The 16,926-nt window shown below is 37.1% G+C and overlaps 1 protein-coding gene across 2 annotated transcripts in view; it reads right to left on the bottom strand.

Annotated features, from left to right (window-relative positions):
• Positions 1-16,926, bottom strand: part of CAH9 (Carbonic anhydrase 9) — a 152,842-nt gene that overhangs the window by 21,498 nt on the left and 114,418 nt on the right. For both annotated transcript variants that reach the window (XM_081749143.1, XM_081749141.1), the window contains 2 exons: positions 3,227-3,368; positions 870-975 (listed from right to left, as the gene is read on the bottom strand). In XM_081749143.1, coding sequence (XP_081605269.1) covers positions 870-975; positions 3,227-3,368 — 248 coding nt within the window. The remainder of the gene's footprint in view (positions 1-869; positions 976-3,226; positions 3,369-16,926) is intronic.

Consider the following 16,926-nt stretch of genomic DNA (forward strand, 5'->3'; position numbering starts at 1 on the left):
CGGCTTGCTGTGCAGGATGTCCCAGTTAGAAATTGTAAAAATAAGTCACTTGGAATTAGAGTTTCTCCATGGTCCACTATCATACCACCCTGTTCAACAAAAGTGCCTCTGACTGTCTGGAGATCGCAGCCTGTTTGCTGGACATGTACTGAGTTTCTGACATTTGAACACTTGAAACTAATCCATCTGTGTTGTGTTGCTGAAGTGAGTGAGTTTCTCATTAGATATCAAAGTGGACATTTTACTTACACTAACCTAATATAATTATACAAAATACAAACAACCTATGTACACTCATGTCCAAAATTATTGTCGCATGTCTATAAATATGCTGTTCTAGGAATATAATTTGATAACGAATTCGCCCGGTATTTCTTATAATGTTAGTATGTGTATAATCGGCAAAGACATGTATGTGGTAAATTTCATGTCAAAATAAGAACAATAAAACGAAAATAACACTTTCTTGTCCATTTAGCAACATTTTATTTTACTCATTATAATTTTCATATTTATAATTATTTTCCTATGAAATTTACCATAAATATACATTTCCCGATTATACACATAGTATCAGTATTAAAGATACCCTGCAAAATTATTATCAAAGTATATTCTTACAAGAAACACTTATAGATATGCGACAATAATTTTGGACATGAGTGTATTTGCAGAGAAATACATTTCTGGATTCTGCCTGTAACTTTTATTGTGTAAGCCTCTCACGTAATTCCTGTGCAATTAAGTTTTCCATATTTTATGCTGTTTCGAAAACATTTGACATACTGGGTATTTCATATATTAACGTTAGATGAAACACCCAATACATATTTATAACTAACGTAAGTCATTAACAATTAATTGAATACCTGAAAGAAGAATGCTAAGACAACAAGGCCATCAGTATGGTGTAGGGCTTCTTGGAAGTCTTTATATTTCCTGTTGAAATGAATCATATGCATTTCCATCGGAAACCTAGAAAAAAAAACGTAAATAGAGTCTCAGAAACAAATAGATTGGAATCGTAGCGAGGAGCTTAGAAATTTTTTGACACTAGATCAGTTGCATAGATTTATATCTACTTCATGGGGTGACGCTCTAGAGTTTATTATATTTTGAACGAATCGGAGGGAATTTTAAAAGAATAGCAGTCTTAGAAATGCATGATATACTCTTAAAAAAAACTTTCTTAAATTTGAGAAACCGTTTCCTATTTGTGCACCGAGGAAAGTTTTCTTAGAAGCAAGAGTGGAAATTTTCATTCAACAAGAGTTAAAGGAAAGTGTATGACGGTTGTACGATATAAAGCGGAATTCAAACTTTATTGCTGTTTTTCTTGGAACAGAATTGCTAAACGTTATTTCTACACTGTTAAAAATACTTTCTTAAATCTGAGAAACTGTTTCTTATCTGTGCACCGAGCATATCTTTTCTTAGAAACAAGAATTTGAAACTCTCATTAATGAGAAATGAAGAAAAGTAGAGGAAGTTGTATAAAGCAAAACGAGATAATATACTGTTACTTTCCTTATGAATGAGAATTGCCAAAACTCATTTCTAAGAAAAGATTGTCTCGGTGCACAGATAAGAAACGGTATCTCAAATTTAAGAAAGTATTTTTAACAGTGTAGGAAAAGATTTTTTCGGTTTGTAAAATTTAAGAAAGTATATTTAACAGTGTACGCATTACTATATCTTAGGGTGACTCGTATTTTTGAGAAAGTCGTCCGATGTCTCGAGAAAAATGCAAACCGGACGCAAAACTGTCCCATTTAAAAAAAAAAAAAAAAAAACGTCTTAGACTTAGTAATATAATTTTTATTTGTTCTTAAACCTGAGAATTGAGACTTCGTTTGGAAAGGTTTCAAAAATTTGTAAAATAGTTTCATATAGTGTTTCTTCTAGACATGTTTTCTGGGGGGCGCTGCGCCCTTTCCCCCCGAAGGAAACCAAAATAGTGCGTCTATAATATAACGATAAATAAAATAATACTATGTGAAAATAATATGTGCTCTTCCGAATACTAAGTGTGCCCCACTCCCCACCGGTACATTTTTTTCTGAAAGAAATACTGGTTTCATATTCTTTGAATAAATGACTTCGTAGTAAATTCCATGTGTCAGATTCGATCAGGTAATGTAAAGATTAAAATTGGAATACAGTTAAAGAAATAAAAATCAGGTTATTTTGATATGCTAGAGTCTTCTTCCTCACTGATATATTAATAATGACATAACAACGATAAGACTTAAGGAGATTGTCAAATTATTCCAATTTGCTTAGCACTTTTTTTCTTTTACTTTCTAAATCTGATTAATGTCATATTTCTGTCAGGCAAGATGGCAGTAGTTGTGAAAGAATATTTGAATACAAGATGATAATAGGGCACAGGTATTGTTTGGATTTCTGAATTGGAGGAAATGTCTTTCTTATAATTTGCTATCTATTACGAATCAGTATTCCTCTATTCTGATAAATATAATTTCCCCCTTGAAGCAAGCAAATTTATTCAGTTGAAATTTGTACAAGAGTATATTTCACTGTCAGATTTTGACTACCTGTTGGTGCACAAGGTAGCATAGCATATATCATTAAGGCTTTAGCCGGGATATTACCTTTTGTCCAACCGTTGTCCCGTCTCTTTCAAATTCTCATACGGGACGTCTAAATGTCCCACTTTTGAGCAAATTTATAAATAAAGTGTGTCAATGATGAGAGTGAGTTCTACATTCTTTTGTTAAAATGACTGTGTATAAAGCTACTTTTTTGGTACCAATAATACTTGGGAATTCTTAGACCATGACTGGAACTGACAACTGTTAGGTATTACTTAATAAACCCTGCAGTATCACCTTTCTGTAACTTGAAAACACTGTTACAAATGCAATCTGGAAATTTTACACTTCTTTCCCTACCCCCTCCCTGCTATTTATATGCCTCCCGTTAAAGTTAAAATTTTGATTATCTTACATATTACCCACATGTCTGCCATTAGTATGACGACAAAAACAACTTCATTTTAAGGCTTTAGTGATCCTAACAAAAAATAAATTTAAAAAAATGGAAGTTTCAAACCCAGTACGTTGAAAATAATATAATATAAATATAAGATCTTTCTTTTTCTTAATGCGTAAGTGTTCAACTACTTAATTCAAGTTAAAAGAAATACAAAGTAGATTATATAAATTTCATAACACACTTTACTGTAATGTTTGCTTACTCTTACCTGATTCCATTAAGGAGGTGCTCGCTGCCTCTTGAGTTCTTGGATCCCCAGTGGAAGTGCAGTTGAGAAAAGATGTAATGATTTGTTAGGTTTGCCCCAAAGATATAAGGGGATGAATCCGAGACTTCGGGTTTGATTACAACTATTTTAGAGAATTGGAAAACATTGCATTAATACCACACATAAACACAAGAAGTTCTGATGTGCTAACATTTTCTCTAAGTTCATTTTGGAGTCTATACCCTAGCAGTACACTGGTAATACGTATTTGTAATGATATAACAGAGAGATTAGTTTGTCTATAACGTGCACTTATGTAAACTGACGCTAATACTACTTACGAATGTAGGAGAAAAGACGAACGGGGCTGAAAACTAAGTTACTATGTCTTAAAAAGAAAACTACAAAAAAAAGTTACATTGGAAAGGGCCCATTTGAAGAACTGGATCAAATTGCCTCGACCTTAAGTAAGTGATAATTCACAGAGAACAAGGAATGGTCATTAATGGCTTTACCAAAAGGCTGTGTTGCTTATTAATATCTTTACCTTCATTTAGAGAACATAAATAGACAGTTTACTAATATTAGAATCTCGTGATACTCCATGTCAAGCTCTCACAATGCTCAGTTGTAAAACTGACAGTAAACTCGTTTAATCCGCGTCTGTAGAGAATCTCTTTGCAGAGAGATTTCCACTAGAATGTTAACGCTAATACTTGAACTGTTAACTTGCTCCCCCATTTTCGCAAGGTTGCCTTTTATATATCTATAATTTCTTCACTTTCTTGCTTTAAAATATCCTTCAACTGAACTTTTTCTTTCATATTCCGTGTTTTTGTTATTGGAAAAGCAGAGTTGCTTTTAAAAGTACTTATTACCTATGCCAGAATAATACGTTGTCGTTCTTACTTGAGTCCAAATTTTCACTACTATTTTTCCCTTTCAAACTTTATAAAACTTTCTAGATTTAGTTCATGATCTCGTGACACTTGTTAGGCTCTATGTATGCTAATAGTCTCTATATTGTAGAAAAGCATGTTGCCCCAATGTCGTTTAAAGTGTCTGTTGGCTAACCAACAATTTGCCGCCATTTATCCAACATTTTCGACCTCGCACATCTAATAACCATTTTAATTCTTGCGAAGGGATTACATGTTAGCAGTAAAGTTGGTTGGGAAATTATCGGCAAAGCGGCTGATTACAACATAGGCCCAACATTGGAAGTTGGCTAGCCAACTGTTTTCCATTGTTGGGCCTGCTGTTTGTGTTGCTAGATTTAATATTGTATTCGTGGAAAAAGTTTACACATATCAATTTGTTTGTCAAAGAGAACGTAAGTATGTTTATGTCGATATTATGACATACCTCTAAGAGCAGGGACATCGATCAACTGAAAAATTTAAAAAAAAAAAAATGTACCAGGTTATTACAAATGATTGACCCGATTTCATAAATTCACTGTAGGTTTATTATTGGAAACATTGTCACAAAAGCATTGTAGATATATTGAAAAACTTTAAAAGTTTTATATATATATTTCGATTTCTGCCATGAGAGCGAAGCAGTGAACATTTATTTATTCAAGATCAGGACAGGCGGCGACGATATGCACAATTTACAGTTTCAGGGTGCCTCTGTAAGGGGATATCAAGTGCTCGATCTACAGTGACTGAAGAAACTATTGAGCGTGTGCGAGCGTTTTGTACAAAGTCCACAGAAGTCGACGGACAGAAAGCAAAGAGCTATACATTCCACGGTTTGGGCACAAAACCTCGCGGACCAAAACCTTGCCTCCCAAAACCTCGCGGCCCAAAATCTCCCCGAGTCGAAACCTCGCCTTGTCAAAACCTCGCGCCCCAAAATATCGCCATATCCAAAATCTCGCCTAACCAAAACCTCGTTCTAATGATCTCGCGACACAGAATCTCGCCTGGTCTAAATTAAGCGAGACGTAGTGTCGCCTGGGAATAAATGCTGTCAGGATAAAACCTCTTCACGACGATTTCTTCAATGTAGAATGTTCTATATATTACTATATGTATATATTTAGTAATAGCACATAATTACATTAAAATAATGACAAGAAAAATTCTAATGCATGCTTTGGAAATCTATATATATAAAAATTAAATGACTATGTTTATTACATTATACCTCTTGAACCATCCTACCGATCTCAATCAAATTTTCAACATAGATGAGGTTTGAGCCTAGGATGTCTTTTATAATTTCACTTTGTCGGCACAACAAAAGGGAGGGGGAGTGGGAGATATATATATATATATATTGGCCCACGAGGTTTTGGCGGCGAGGTTTTGGCCACGCGATGTTTTGGATGACGAGGTTTTGGCCCGACGAGATTTTGTCCCGCGAGCTTTTGGGCGGCGAGGTTTTGGCCACGCGAGGTTTTGGCCCGGCAAGATTTTGTTCCGCAAGGTTTTGGGCGGCGAGGTTTTCGCCACGCGAGATTTTGGGCGGCGAGGTTTTGGCCACGCGAGGTTTTGGCCGGCGAGATTTTGGGCGGCGATGTTTCGGCCGCGAGATTTTGTCCGTATCCCACATTCCACAACCTATCGTTTGGAATACCTTACGGAAACAATTTGAAGCAGAAGCCTTATAGCTTGCAATTGCTACGATCCTTGGCATCTGATTACAAAGTCAGTTGACTTTTCGACATAGTTGTAACAGGTCATGGAAGAACTTGATTATCTACTTGATATTTGCAGAATTGCTGGGAGGCCACGTATAGAGCACTTGTAATATGTCACTGAAAACCTTTGAATTTTTTAATACGTCTGCAGGTTTAGTGACAATGTATTCAATAATAAAGCTACAGTGAATTTATGAAAACGGGCCAACAAGTTTTGTACACACAAATATAGCTAATCGTGTACGAAGCTGTTTTCTTTCATTTTCGACTGAGGGGTCAAACGTATAGAAAAATCTTGTACAGTGATCCATATTCCTGTGAGGTAGGCAACTCAATCATTTCTCCTGCCGTCCAGGTTGCATATCTTTCAGATTTTTGCTTTCTCTTGTATCAGCCTTATTTCTTTCCGTGAGAAGAACGTGCATATCAGCTGGACCGAAAATCGATAAAGGAATTGCTTGACGTTATATATTTCACTCATTTCTTTACTCTCAAAGATTTTGCATAAACAATACGGTATCCTTCCCGCGCAAAGAACAGGTATTTCAGCTAGTAATGTTTCAAGTTCTAAGTTTCATGGCAACTATTAGTTGCTAAATTATGACTAGTATTTTTAAAAGAAAATAAAACCTTGCTTTACAATCCATATTTTTTCTTTCTTTTTAATTCATAGTGGTATCAAATATCCTTTTGATACACATGGCACATTGCAAAATATGTAATTTTAATCAGAGCCACCCACTCCTTTGGAAGTGGGCTCCCACACAGCAAGGAATATTTCCTCAATCAAAAGAAAATATTTTCCTTGGTTTCCAAAAGGTTTTCATTCTCTGGAGATTTCCATGCTGGTTTCCCCAATGTATTCCGAATATTTTCCGAAAATATTTTCTCAAAAATGTTTGTAAAACATTTTAGAAATTACTGAGAGTACATTTTGAGAATGCTAGCCGGAAAGTAAATCCAGGAAAATATTCACAAAATATATTAGAAATGTTGTTTTGGATGTAATGTAATATGTTTTCACTGTTGAGAAGGAAAATGTTTTCGAAATGATACTAAAAATGTTTTCCATATATGATACGGAAAACAATGAAACGAAATATATTCCATATATTTAAAAAATGTTTTCTAATACCTTATTTGCAATATTTTCTATTTTTACGAGAAAACATATTGAATATATATTTTTAAAAAGGTTTAGAATATTTTAAAAATAAATTCTTTCGTGGTATAAGAAATGTTTTTCAGAAATGTTTTAAAAAGGTTTACCTAATTTTTACAAAAGTATTTTGGTAATCTTCTCTTATAACTTAAATAAAATATTTTCGTACAATATTTTAGTACAATATTTCCAGAATATTTTATCGAATTTTGAATATAAAACTTCAAAACAGGGAAAATTAAACACATTAAAAATGAATAGAAAATGTTTTCCGTTATGTTTTGGAAAATATTTTGTGTTTTTAGTTACCAAGATTTTCTGATATATTATAGAAACATTTTTACATTGTTTTCAGAATATACTCTTCCGTTACTGGAGAAAATATATTCCTCGTTATATCTGAGAAATATCCCAAATATTTACCGGAAATGTTTTTTAAAGAAATGTTTAGAAAACATTTTATGAAGTAAAGGAAGTATATTTTTTAGAAAGTTAGAAGCAAAATAATGTATAAACTAATCATTTGCTGAGCAAAACTGTATATACGATTGTACAGTCAGCGACTTTAGAAAATGGAGGTTGGATACATAAGAAATGATAGCTTTTTCCAGTAGCAGAATAGTTTCACTCGATGTCTGATAGTTGGACAACCAACATGACAGCAAATACGTGCCCGAAAACATAACATGCCAGGATATTCCTCCATTTGGAGGAAAAAGTATTACTATCTGAGAGCATCACTTAGAGAAACAACCACGAGATAAATCTACAGAAATTCCATTTACTTTAAGATCAAAGAGATAGGAATTAATGCAAAGGAAACGAAAAGAATAATACGCATCATGCAGAGACCGAAAAAGTATGGAAAGCTAAACAAAATGAGAAAAGAAGGAAAGAGGGAAAGGAAAGAGCAAAAGACATGGGAATAAATTAAATTTTAACACTTAAGGATAAACAGTGTCCGTCTTTCCCCCTGACTCCATCGTGGGTTTTCTCCCTTCATAGGATAAATCTCTTTCAGTATCAAACGCGAACATCATTTATAGTGTTGAAAAAAAATTAACTCAGTCTAGGCCGAGACTCGAACCCCACACCCTTAGAATAACAGTCTTACGCGGTATCCACTTACCTACACAGGCTCTATCTGTAAACTAGCTATTACCCGCGCTGTTATCAAACGTGTTAAATCAGCCATTGTCGGTGAGCCACCCCAGTTCCATTTGAAGTTTAAATTTTATTTACCTCACTTAGCCATCTATGGGTAGCAGTCCCCTTGCTTTCATAAAAAACATTTGTTCTGTAGATTAAAATCAAGAATGAATTAATCTGTACTCTTGGGAGCTTACTGGTGCACCAACATATCTATCTATCTATCTATCTATCTATCTATCTATCTATCTATATCTATATCTATCTATCTATCTATCTATCTATATATATATATATATATATATATATATATATATATATATATGTGTGTGTGTGTGTGTGTGTGTGTGTGTGTGTGTGTGTGTGTGTGTCGAATTGATTTTGGATTAAAAGAGCGACTTCGTAAATTTACTGAACGCGTGTTAACACGACAGTAAGGACATCTCGTAACGTTGTTAGGTAACACACGCAGTGTAAATAAAGTTTCAAAACCAGAAATCGGAAGATATGCCGTGGGTAAGTCGGTAAGACGTCTGCTTGCTGAGTGCAGAAATTCGGGTTCAACTCTTGGCTGTTACTTTTTTTTTTTTTTTGTTCCGTTGAAAATACATTTCTATATTTTTGCGTTTGAAATTGCTTTCTTTCATTTTTTGTAGATTATCTTAAATTAGTGAAGGCCAAGTAAGGTCAGATTACATATATGTCTGCTTTATCTGTGTGTACAGTCCAGAGATGGAGTGAGTCAATTGGGTCAAGATTTGTGAGTAGGTCAGTGGATCGTGGGTCAACAGGACGTGACTAACTGTGACACACCACCCCCCGTGACCTCTCTGACTCACACTGACCCTACGTTTTAAATTTTAAGGTCTCCCTCTTTATTCGGCCTCCCTCCTTATTATTAAATTCAATGTATAGATAATTATTGAGTTGAGTTGATTTTGAGTTTAGCGCCCTTTTCAGCAGCGAGGCTATATGAGACGGGACCTACTGATTAACATAGAAACGGAAAAACGTGAGCTCCCGTTGGGAATCAAACCAGGGTCTTCCACGCCACAGGTATATAATAGTGTCTTATATAGCAGTTAATATTCTTGCTATAAAGTATCAAATGACTAAACATTTGATGTAAATAAATGAGAAACCTAAAATATTGCAGATTACTGCAATTGCCATTTAATTCAATTTAAGCATTATACATCCATATGATTGTTAAAGTTGCTTTATAAAGATGCAGATTATGAATTATAGTAATTTTTTCAATGAAATGAAATTAAATTAAGTTTGACGTCCCATGCTTATGTCGGCTAGGTAAACGAGACGGTGATGATGAGAAGTGAACGAAAATTGTGCAACGATGTAGGTAGGAGGAAACAGGAGAATCCTGAAGAAACGAACGCACACGGTGTTTCTTCACCACAAATCTGACTTTGTGCAAGCTGGGATCGAACCAAGGACCCCATGCACCAGAGGTGAACGTTCTACCACTAAGCCACTTTGGGCCTATGAAAAATACAACCATATTTATTCTCTCTATAATTTTCATTTTGGGGGGTGCGGTGGCTTAGTGGTAGAGCGTTCACCTCCGGTGCTTCGGGTCCCTAATTCGATCCCAGCTCGCGCCGTTTGGACTTTGTGGTGGACAAACGCCGTGCTGGTGGGTTTTCTCGGGGTTCTCCCGTTTCCTCCCACTTTCTTCATTCCACCATTTCACTCCTTTCTCATTATCACCGTCTCCTTTAGCCTAACCGGCATAACCATGGGACGTTAAACATAAAGATTTCATTTTATTTCAATTTTTGCTTTGAACGTATGGTTTCAAGTTGGTATTAAACTCAGAACTCTTATCTTAATGAGTTGAATTGATTTGGAGTTTAACGTCTCTTTCAACAGCAAGACCATATATGACGTGGACATATTGATTAACGTAAAACCCGAACCATGTAAACTCCCGCCGTGTGGTGGTGATTGTGATTTTGAGTTTAACTGCCCGGTCAGCTGCGTGGCTATAGGAGACGTGGACCTACTGATTAACATGGAATACGAAACACATGAGCTCCCACCGGGAATCGAACCCGGGTCTCCCAGGATAAAGTCGTGCGTACGCTAACTCCCACCGGGAATTGAAATCTGTTCTCATTGTAAGAATGTTAACGTTCCTTATTTTACCGGTTTTTGTATAACTTCATGGACCAAATTTCACAGAAGTAAATCCCCACGGTAAGCAGGTTTGCATATCCAGACTCCTAAGTATGAAAACATTTATGCTCACTTCAACCTCAAACAATTCATGAATTGAAGAATAAAGGATAATATTCCCGATAAAGTATATGGTTTGAAAAATACCATATAGGAGAGGGACATATCAGTCCTTTCTGCTCATGGAGTTATTAAAACAGGATCATCGGGCAGTGGTCTTTACCATTGAAAGATATTGCTTCTAAAATATTTCCAAGTAACTTCAAATTTTCTTGTTCTTGTTGTGGGGCTGAATGGTAAACCGCTTACTCTGGTGCGTGTGGTCTTTATTGTTTCGATCCCCGGGCAAGTAAGTTTGCGTTGGACAAGATCGTATCCGTAGGTTTTCTCAGGGTACTCCCGCTTTTTGCCACTTTTCATTCAACCAATTCTTCTATCATCATTGACTTGCTTTAAACATTGGAGAGGTCTTGGTCCCTTGAGCATTGCGGTGATGTAAGAATTCAGATTCGGTCCCAAGCATTTGGGTTGTGATGTAAACCTTTGCTGTGGTTCAGTCTCAGTATTTTATTACGCGAGGTAAAACCATCCATACAGCTATAAATGTTGTTTTATCTTACGCAACCAGGTATTGATATTGAGCCAATGCGGAACCTCATTTTTGGCGCTTTGAGGCCAGAAACTGACTTCGGACATTACGCTGTTTTCAAACGACTAGGATCTTTCCAATGTTACCATCCGCGTCCAACAACCCCATGTTTAAAAGGGGAATAGAAAGAGCCCGTGTCTAAAACTTCCGGACCCAGTTTCTTGACGTTCAAGTTTAGGGATCGACTTCTGACATCACAATTGTGCTCAACGGATCAAAACCTTTTAAATGCCGCCAACGCCGTCCAACAACTTCATCTTTAATAGGTGAATAGAAGGGACCCGAATCCATAACGTCAGGACCCCATTCCTTTAGTTGCGTGGCCTGGGCCAGACTTCTGACATTACTACTGCACTCAGGGGACCCGGGCCTTTCCAACGCTACCACTCGCGTCCAGCAACTCCATGTCTAACATGGTCGTCCTGACGTAGGAGAATCGACTCCATGCTTTTTTCATAATTATTCTCCAAATGGATTTGTATACAAGGTAGTTTGGCAAGTTTAGCAGCAGGTCTAAAATAAGCCTCTTGAGAGTGGCTCTGATTTGTTAAAGAATACATAACGATCGCTTTTGGCTGTTGCAATGGTCTGTCTAAGCGGCTTGATAAAAAAGAAAAAACAGCGTAGCATAACAACAAAAAGGTGTTTCTCTTATATGTTAAAAATAAAAGCACAGAAAGAAAAAGTCAAAGTTTGGTAAGGTGAGTGTCGGGGGACGCCGAATTCTACTTCGCCCCGGGCAACGAAATTTCTAGCTACGGCTCTGAACTCCAACACTTATCGGTCATTCAGAGTCTCATCCCTTACCTACAACAGCGTAGTTTGATTAACCTGTTATACCAAAACGTTTAGAAAGAACCTTTGAGTGTGACTTATTGATAGCTATGCAATATGTTGACAGAGTGCTAGTCTTCAGTTTAGCAACGAAGGTGCCCTTAGGCGAAATTTCACGTTGCTCTCTACTTTTGTCTGTGCCTTGTAAACCGTAACATTATGTTTAAAGGCAAGCAGAAACAACGTCAGTTGTTTAGTACTTCTTTGCAGAGCCACTGATAAGGCGTTTGTGTCTTTTACACAAATAATTTTTGCCTGATTGCTGTTTGAAGCCTTTTTGTATTATACACTATAAAACAACATATCCAGATTCAGAGAAATACACAGAAAGTTTAAAGAAGGGGGGTTAAAAATATCGTTATTATTCAGATGCTTTATTATTATTATTATTATTATTATTATTATTATTATTATTATTATTATTATTATTATTATTTTCTTGAGTACAGAGATACAAAGAAGAAGAACTCCGGCACCATTAACATGGAAGCGAAAATGACTTCGAATTGGAAATAATAGATCAATGCATTTAATTTCGAGGAGAGGCTATAGGGCAGACACGGATCCAGGGAGCGATCGGGGCAATCGCCCCCCTCCCACGGAAGAGGAAGCTTTCTTATTTTATATATAAATAAAACCCATCCCAAAATTTGGAGCTCTTAAAACTAGCTAAGTAGCAGTATTACAATCCACGCCCCCCCCCCCCAGAAGTCCGTTCTGGATCCGCCCCTGCTACAGGGGTACTTTAGAGTTCACTGCTTTTCCTTGCAATCCACGCTCATTGCTGGATAAGTATTATATTTTATTATATTATTTGTCAAATTGAGCGAAATAGTTTTACCACAGCGGCAAATTCAACAATTAGGTTTAGGAAAAACAACTCATTGGTTCAAACACACACAGAAAGAGAGAGTCCATTTGTTCGGGATGTTTTTTGAGGTTCGCGGCGTCTCCCAAGAAGAAATCTTGCTAAAACATATGTTGTTTTTAACAAGGAACGTAAATGGGTATCAGGTATATCAGTACTTCAAATGGAAAGCAAAAAGAAAAGAGAGATAAAGATGAGTAATTTCCTATACTGTATTTTTGGCATTGAAGAATACCGTTACTGTTTTATTGATCTACTGTACGCACTTCTGCGTTTTACTAACCAACCCACAATCATGCTATATATACCATATATCGGCTAGGTCCAATCTGCTGCCAATGCGCCTTTTCTTCAAGGAACATTTTTTTTATTATTACACGCTCAGAAACAAGGATAATCACCCGAAACCTGAGAAGATCTGGAGAATGACCCAGTAACAATAAACTGACAAAGGGAAGGAAATACAAAAGTGGAAAACTATTGTAATTCAAAGTCGAGGCATTTTTTCTTGCAATAACCGACCCTTCAAGTCGGGGGAAGTTTCTTGAAATAATAGTAATATATTTTTAACTTGCTCCTTATTTTAGCTTATGTAGTAATTTAAGACACAAAGATGTATCGCAATTTGCAATACATTTTTCAATTTGCAGTGCAAACATGTAAATGCAATGTTGCATTTCCATGTTTGCGCTGCATTGCATTCCCATTTGCACTGCAAACTGCGATGCGATACTCCATTTAAAAAATGCAAGGAGATTCCTGACCAGTTGTTCTTTCAGAAAAAATGTTCAGGGTGAGGGGAGCACTGCTGGTACTATTCTATTTATTATTGTATTATAGACGTAATATTTTGGTCTCCTCCGGGGGCACTCTCAGAGCTCCGGGAGGGGGGCAGTGCCCCAAAAACATATCTGGAAGAAATACTGTTCCTGACACCAAGATAAGACAAAAGGTAATAACAAACCTGGGCGCACAAATGCTTAATTTCGGAGTTATAGGCTGCCAAAAACATGAAGAAATGAACTTTAAAGGTCCATAGCTCCAAAACTAGGCGACCTACCGTAGTACTGTCAAGACCTTATTTAGGAACTAGTACGTGCGCTGTCCAAATATCCATATTTTAGAATTCTAACATACTTCTGCAACAATTTTTATACAGGTATTTGGTGAGTACTTCAAATTATATGCACATAGCCAAAGTTCCTCTCTAAAAATTGTCGCATGTGTACTCTAGATTCTGAAACATTGTATTTTTGGATAGCGCACATATTAGTTTCTAAGTGAAGTCTTAACCCGACCACGATAGGTAGGGATGCGCACGAGACAAGATTTGAGGCTTTCTCGTCTCGAAAATGTGCTGTAAAAGTGATGTCTCGACTCGAAAAATGTATTCTTTTTTATTGCAAGAGCCGTGTCTCGACTCGAAATTTGTCAGGAAAATTCTGTCTCGACTCGTCTCGTGCGCATCCCTAACGATAGGTCCCATAGTTTTACAGCTATGAACCCTTAAAGCCCCGGATCCAGGATATGATCAAGGGAGCGACTAAATCACTGTTTGCCGCTTTATCCAGTGTAAAGCAAGATTGAAGCCTATTTTATCCAGTGTATACCTGAGTGTCAAGAGGGCTGTAGCTCCCCTTCGATCCGCACCTGTATAATATATATATATATATATATATATATATATATATATATAACTGTTTCTGAGTGATTAGTTTCTTCAAAACTATTGTTAAAAATATGTGAAGAGTTTTGAGACATTCGAGTCGAATCAAGATTTTTACGAGCAGTCTCGATTCGACTCGAATTTTACAAATTGTGTCTCGACTCGTGCACATCCGGTTCGGTTCTCGGTTCGGTTCGAAATTGAATAAGCTGTGAGCCAAGCCGCACAAGTCGTTGACAACCGTAGACCCAGGCAGAACAGTTTTAAACATGTTTTCCTGGCACGCTATAACTTTTAACAAATTTTGGCCCAAGCACGAATACTTGATCCTCCGGAACTCAAACCCAGAACCTCGTGAACGATGTCCTTGTGTCCTAGATTTCACGACTACCGAAATCGGCAGTTAACTAGTTTTTAGTATTCAGATGGAAACCGCCTATCTTTCAAGCTTAATTACAGAATTTAATAATAATAATAATAATAATAATAATAATAATAATAATAATAATAATAATAATAATAATAATAATAATAATAATAATAATAATAATAATAATAAGCTGTAGTGGAAGTAGCAACATTGATAATAATTATATTGTTTATGCAGAATAAGTGAAAAAGGAACTTGAAACTACACACAAGATTTGGCTCGATTTGGCTCGACTCGACTCGAAACTCGATCCAAATTCGAGTCCAGTTTCGAGTGGAGTCAGAAGAAATTTTTCGAGTCGAGTTCCCGAGTCGAGCTAAAAGATGTCTGTTTCGAGTCGAATCAAGTTAAAAAAAAAACACTCGAACTCGCTCGTGCCCATCCCTAACCACTGCCCCTGAGTGCAGTAGTAATGTCAGAAATCAGGCTCAGACCACGAAGCTCAAGGAATGGGGTCCTGACGTTATGGGCTCAGGTCCCTTCTATTCACCTGTTAAAGATGAAGTTATTGGACGGCGTTGGCGACATTTCAAAGGTTTTGATCCGTTGAGCACAATGGTGATATCAGAAATCGATCCCTACTCTTGAACCTCAAGAAACTGGGTTCGGAAGTTTTAGACACGAGTCCTTTCTATTTCCCTTTTAAACATGGGGTTGTTGGACGCGGATGGTAACATTGAAAAGATCCTAGTAGTTTGAGGACAGCGTAATGTCCGAAATCGGTTTCTGGCCTCAAAGCGCCAAAAATGTGGTTCCGAATTGGCTCAAAATCAATACCTGCTTGCACAAGATAGAACAACATTTATAGCTGTATGGATGGCTTTATCTCGCGTAATAAAATACTGAGACTGAACCACAGCAAAGGTTTACATCACAACCCAAATGCTTGGGATCGAATCTGATTTCTTACATCACCGCAATCCTCAAGGGACCAAGGCATCTCCAATGATTAAAGCAAGCCAATGATGATAGAAGAATTGGTTGAATGAAATGTGGGAGGAAGCGAGAGTACCTGGGAAGACCCACGAATACGACCTTGTCCACCACAAACTTACTAGGCCGGGAATCGAAACAATAAGGACCCCATGCACCAGAGATAGAGCTCTACCACTGCGCTATCGCGCCCAACGATTAAAGCGTCAATGCTAATAGAGAAGTTGGTGGAATGGAAAGTGTGAAGAAGCGGGAGTACCCTGAGAAAAACCACGAAGACGATCTTGTCAACAACAAACTTACTTGACTGGAGATCGAAACAATAAGGACCCCACGCACCAGAGGAAGCGCTCTACCACTGAGCCACCGCTCCCAATGATTAAAACAAGTTAATGATAATACAGGAATTGGTGGAATGAAGAGTAGGAAGAATCGGGAGTACCCTGAGAAAACCCACGGATACGATCTCATCCACCTCAATGTTAATTGGTCCACCAGAGGAAGCGCTATACCACTGAGCCACCGCGCGCAATTATTAAAGCCAGTCAATAATAATAGAGGAATTTGTGGAATGAAAAGTGGGAAGAAGTAGGAGTACCCTGAGAAAAACCACGGATATGATATTGTCCACTACAAATTTCCTTGGGTGGTGATCAAAACAATAGGACCCCACGCAAAAGAGGAAGCGCTCTACCACTGAGCTGCCGTGTCGAATGATTAAAGCAAGTCAATGATAATAGAAGAATTGATGGAGTGAAAAGTGGCAAGAAGCGGGAGTACCCTGAGAGAAGCTACGGATACGATCTTGTCCACCGCAAACTTATTTGGCCGGGGATCGAAACAATAAGGACCCCACGCGCCAAAGTAAGCGGTCTACCATTAGCCACCGCGCTCAACAAGACCAAGAAAATTGGAAGTTACTAGGAAACATTTTAAGAAGCAATATCTTTCAATGGTAAAGACCACTGCCCGATGATCGTCTTTTAATAACTCCATGAGGAGAAAGCATTGATAAGTCTCTCTCCTATATTGTCTTTTTCAAACCACATACTTTATCCGGATACTATCCTTTATTCGTCATCCGGATGTAATCAGTTATCCGAATGTTCTATTATCCAGATATTATCCGTTATCTTAATTTTATAAATTATCCGGATAAATCA

Source organism: Thermobia domestica, chromosome 2 (genome assembly GCF_964235325.1).
Source record: "Thermobia domestica chromosome 2, izTheDome1.hap1.1, whole genome shotgun sequence".
Lineage (NCBI taxonomy): Eukaryota > Metazoa > Arthropoda > Insecta > Zygentoma > Lepismatidae > Thermobia > Thermobia domestica.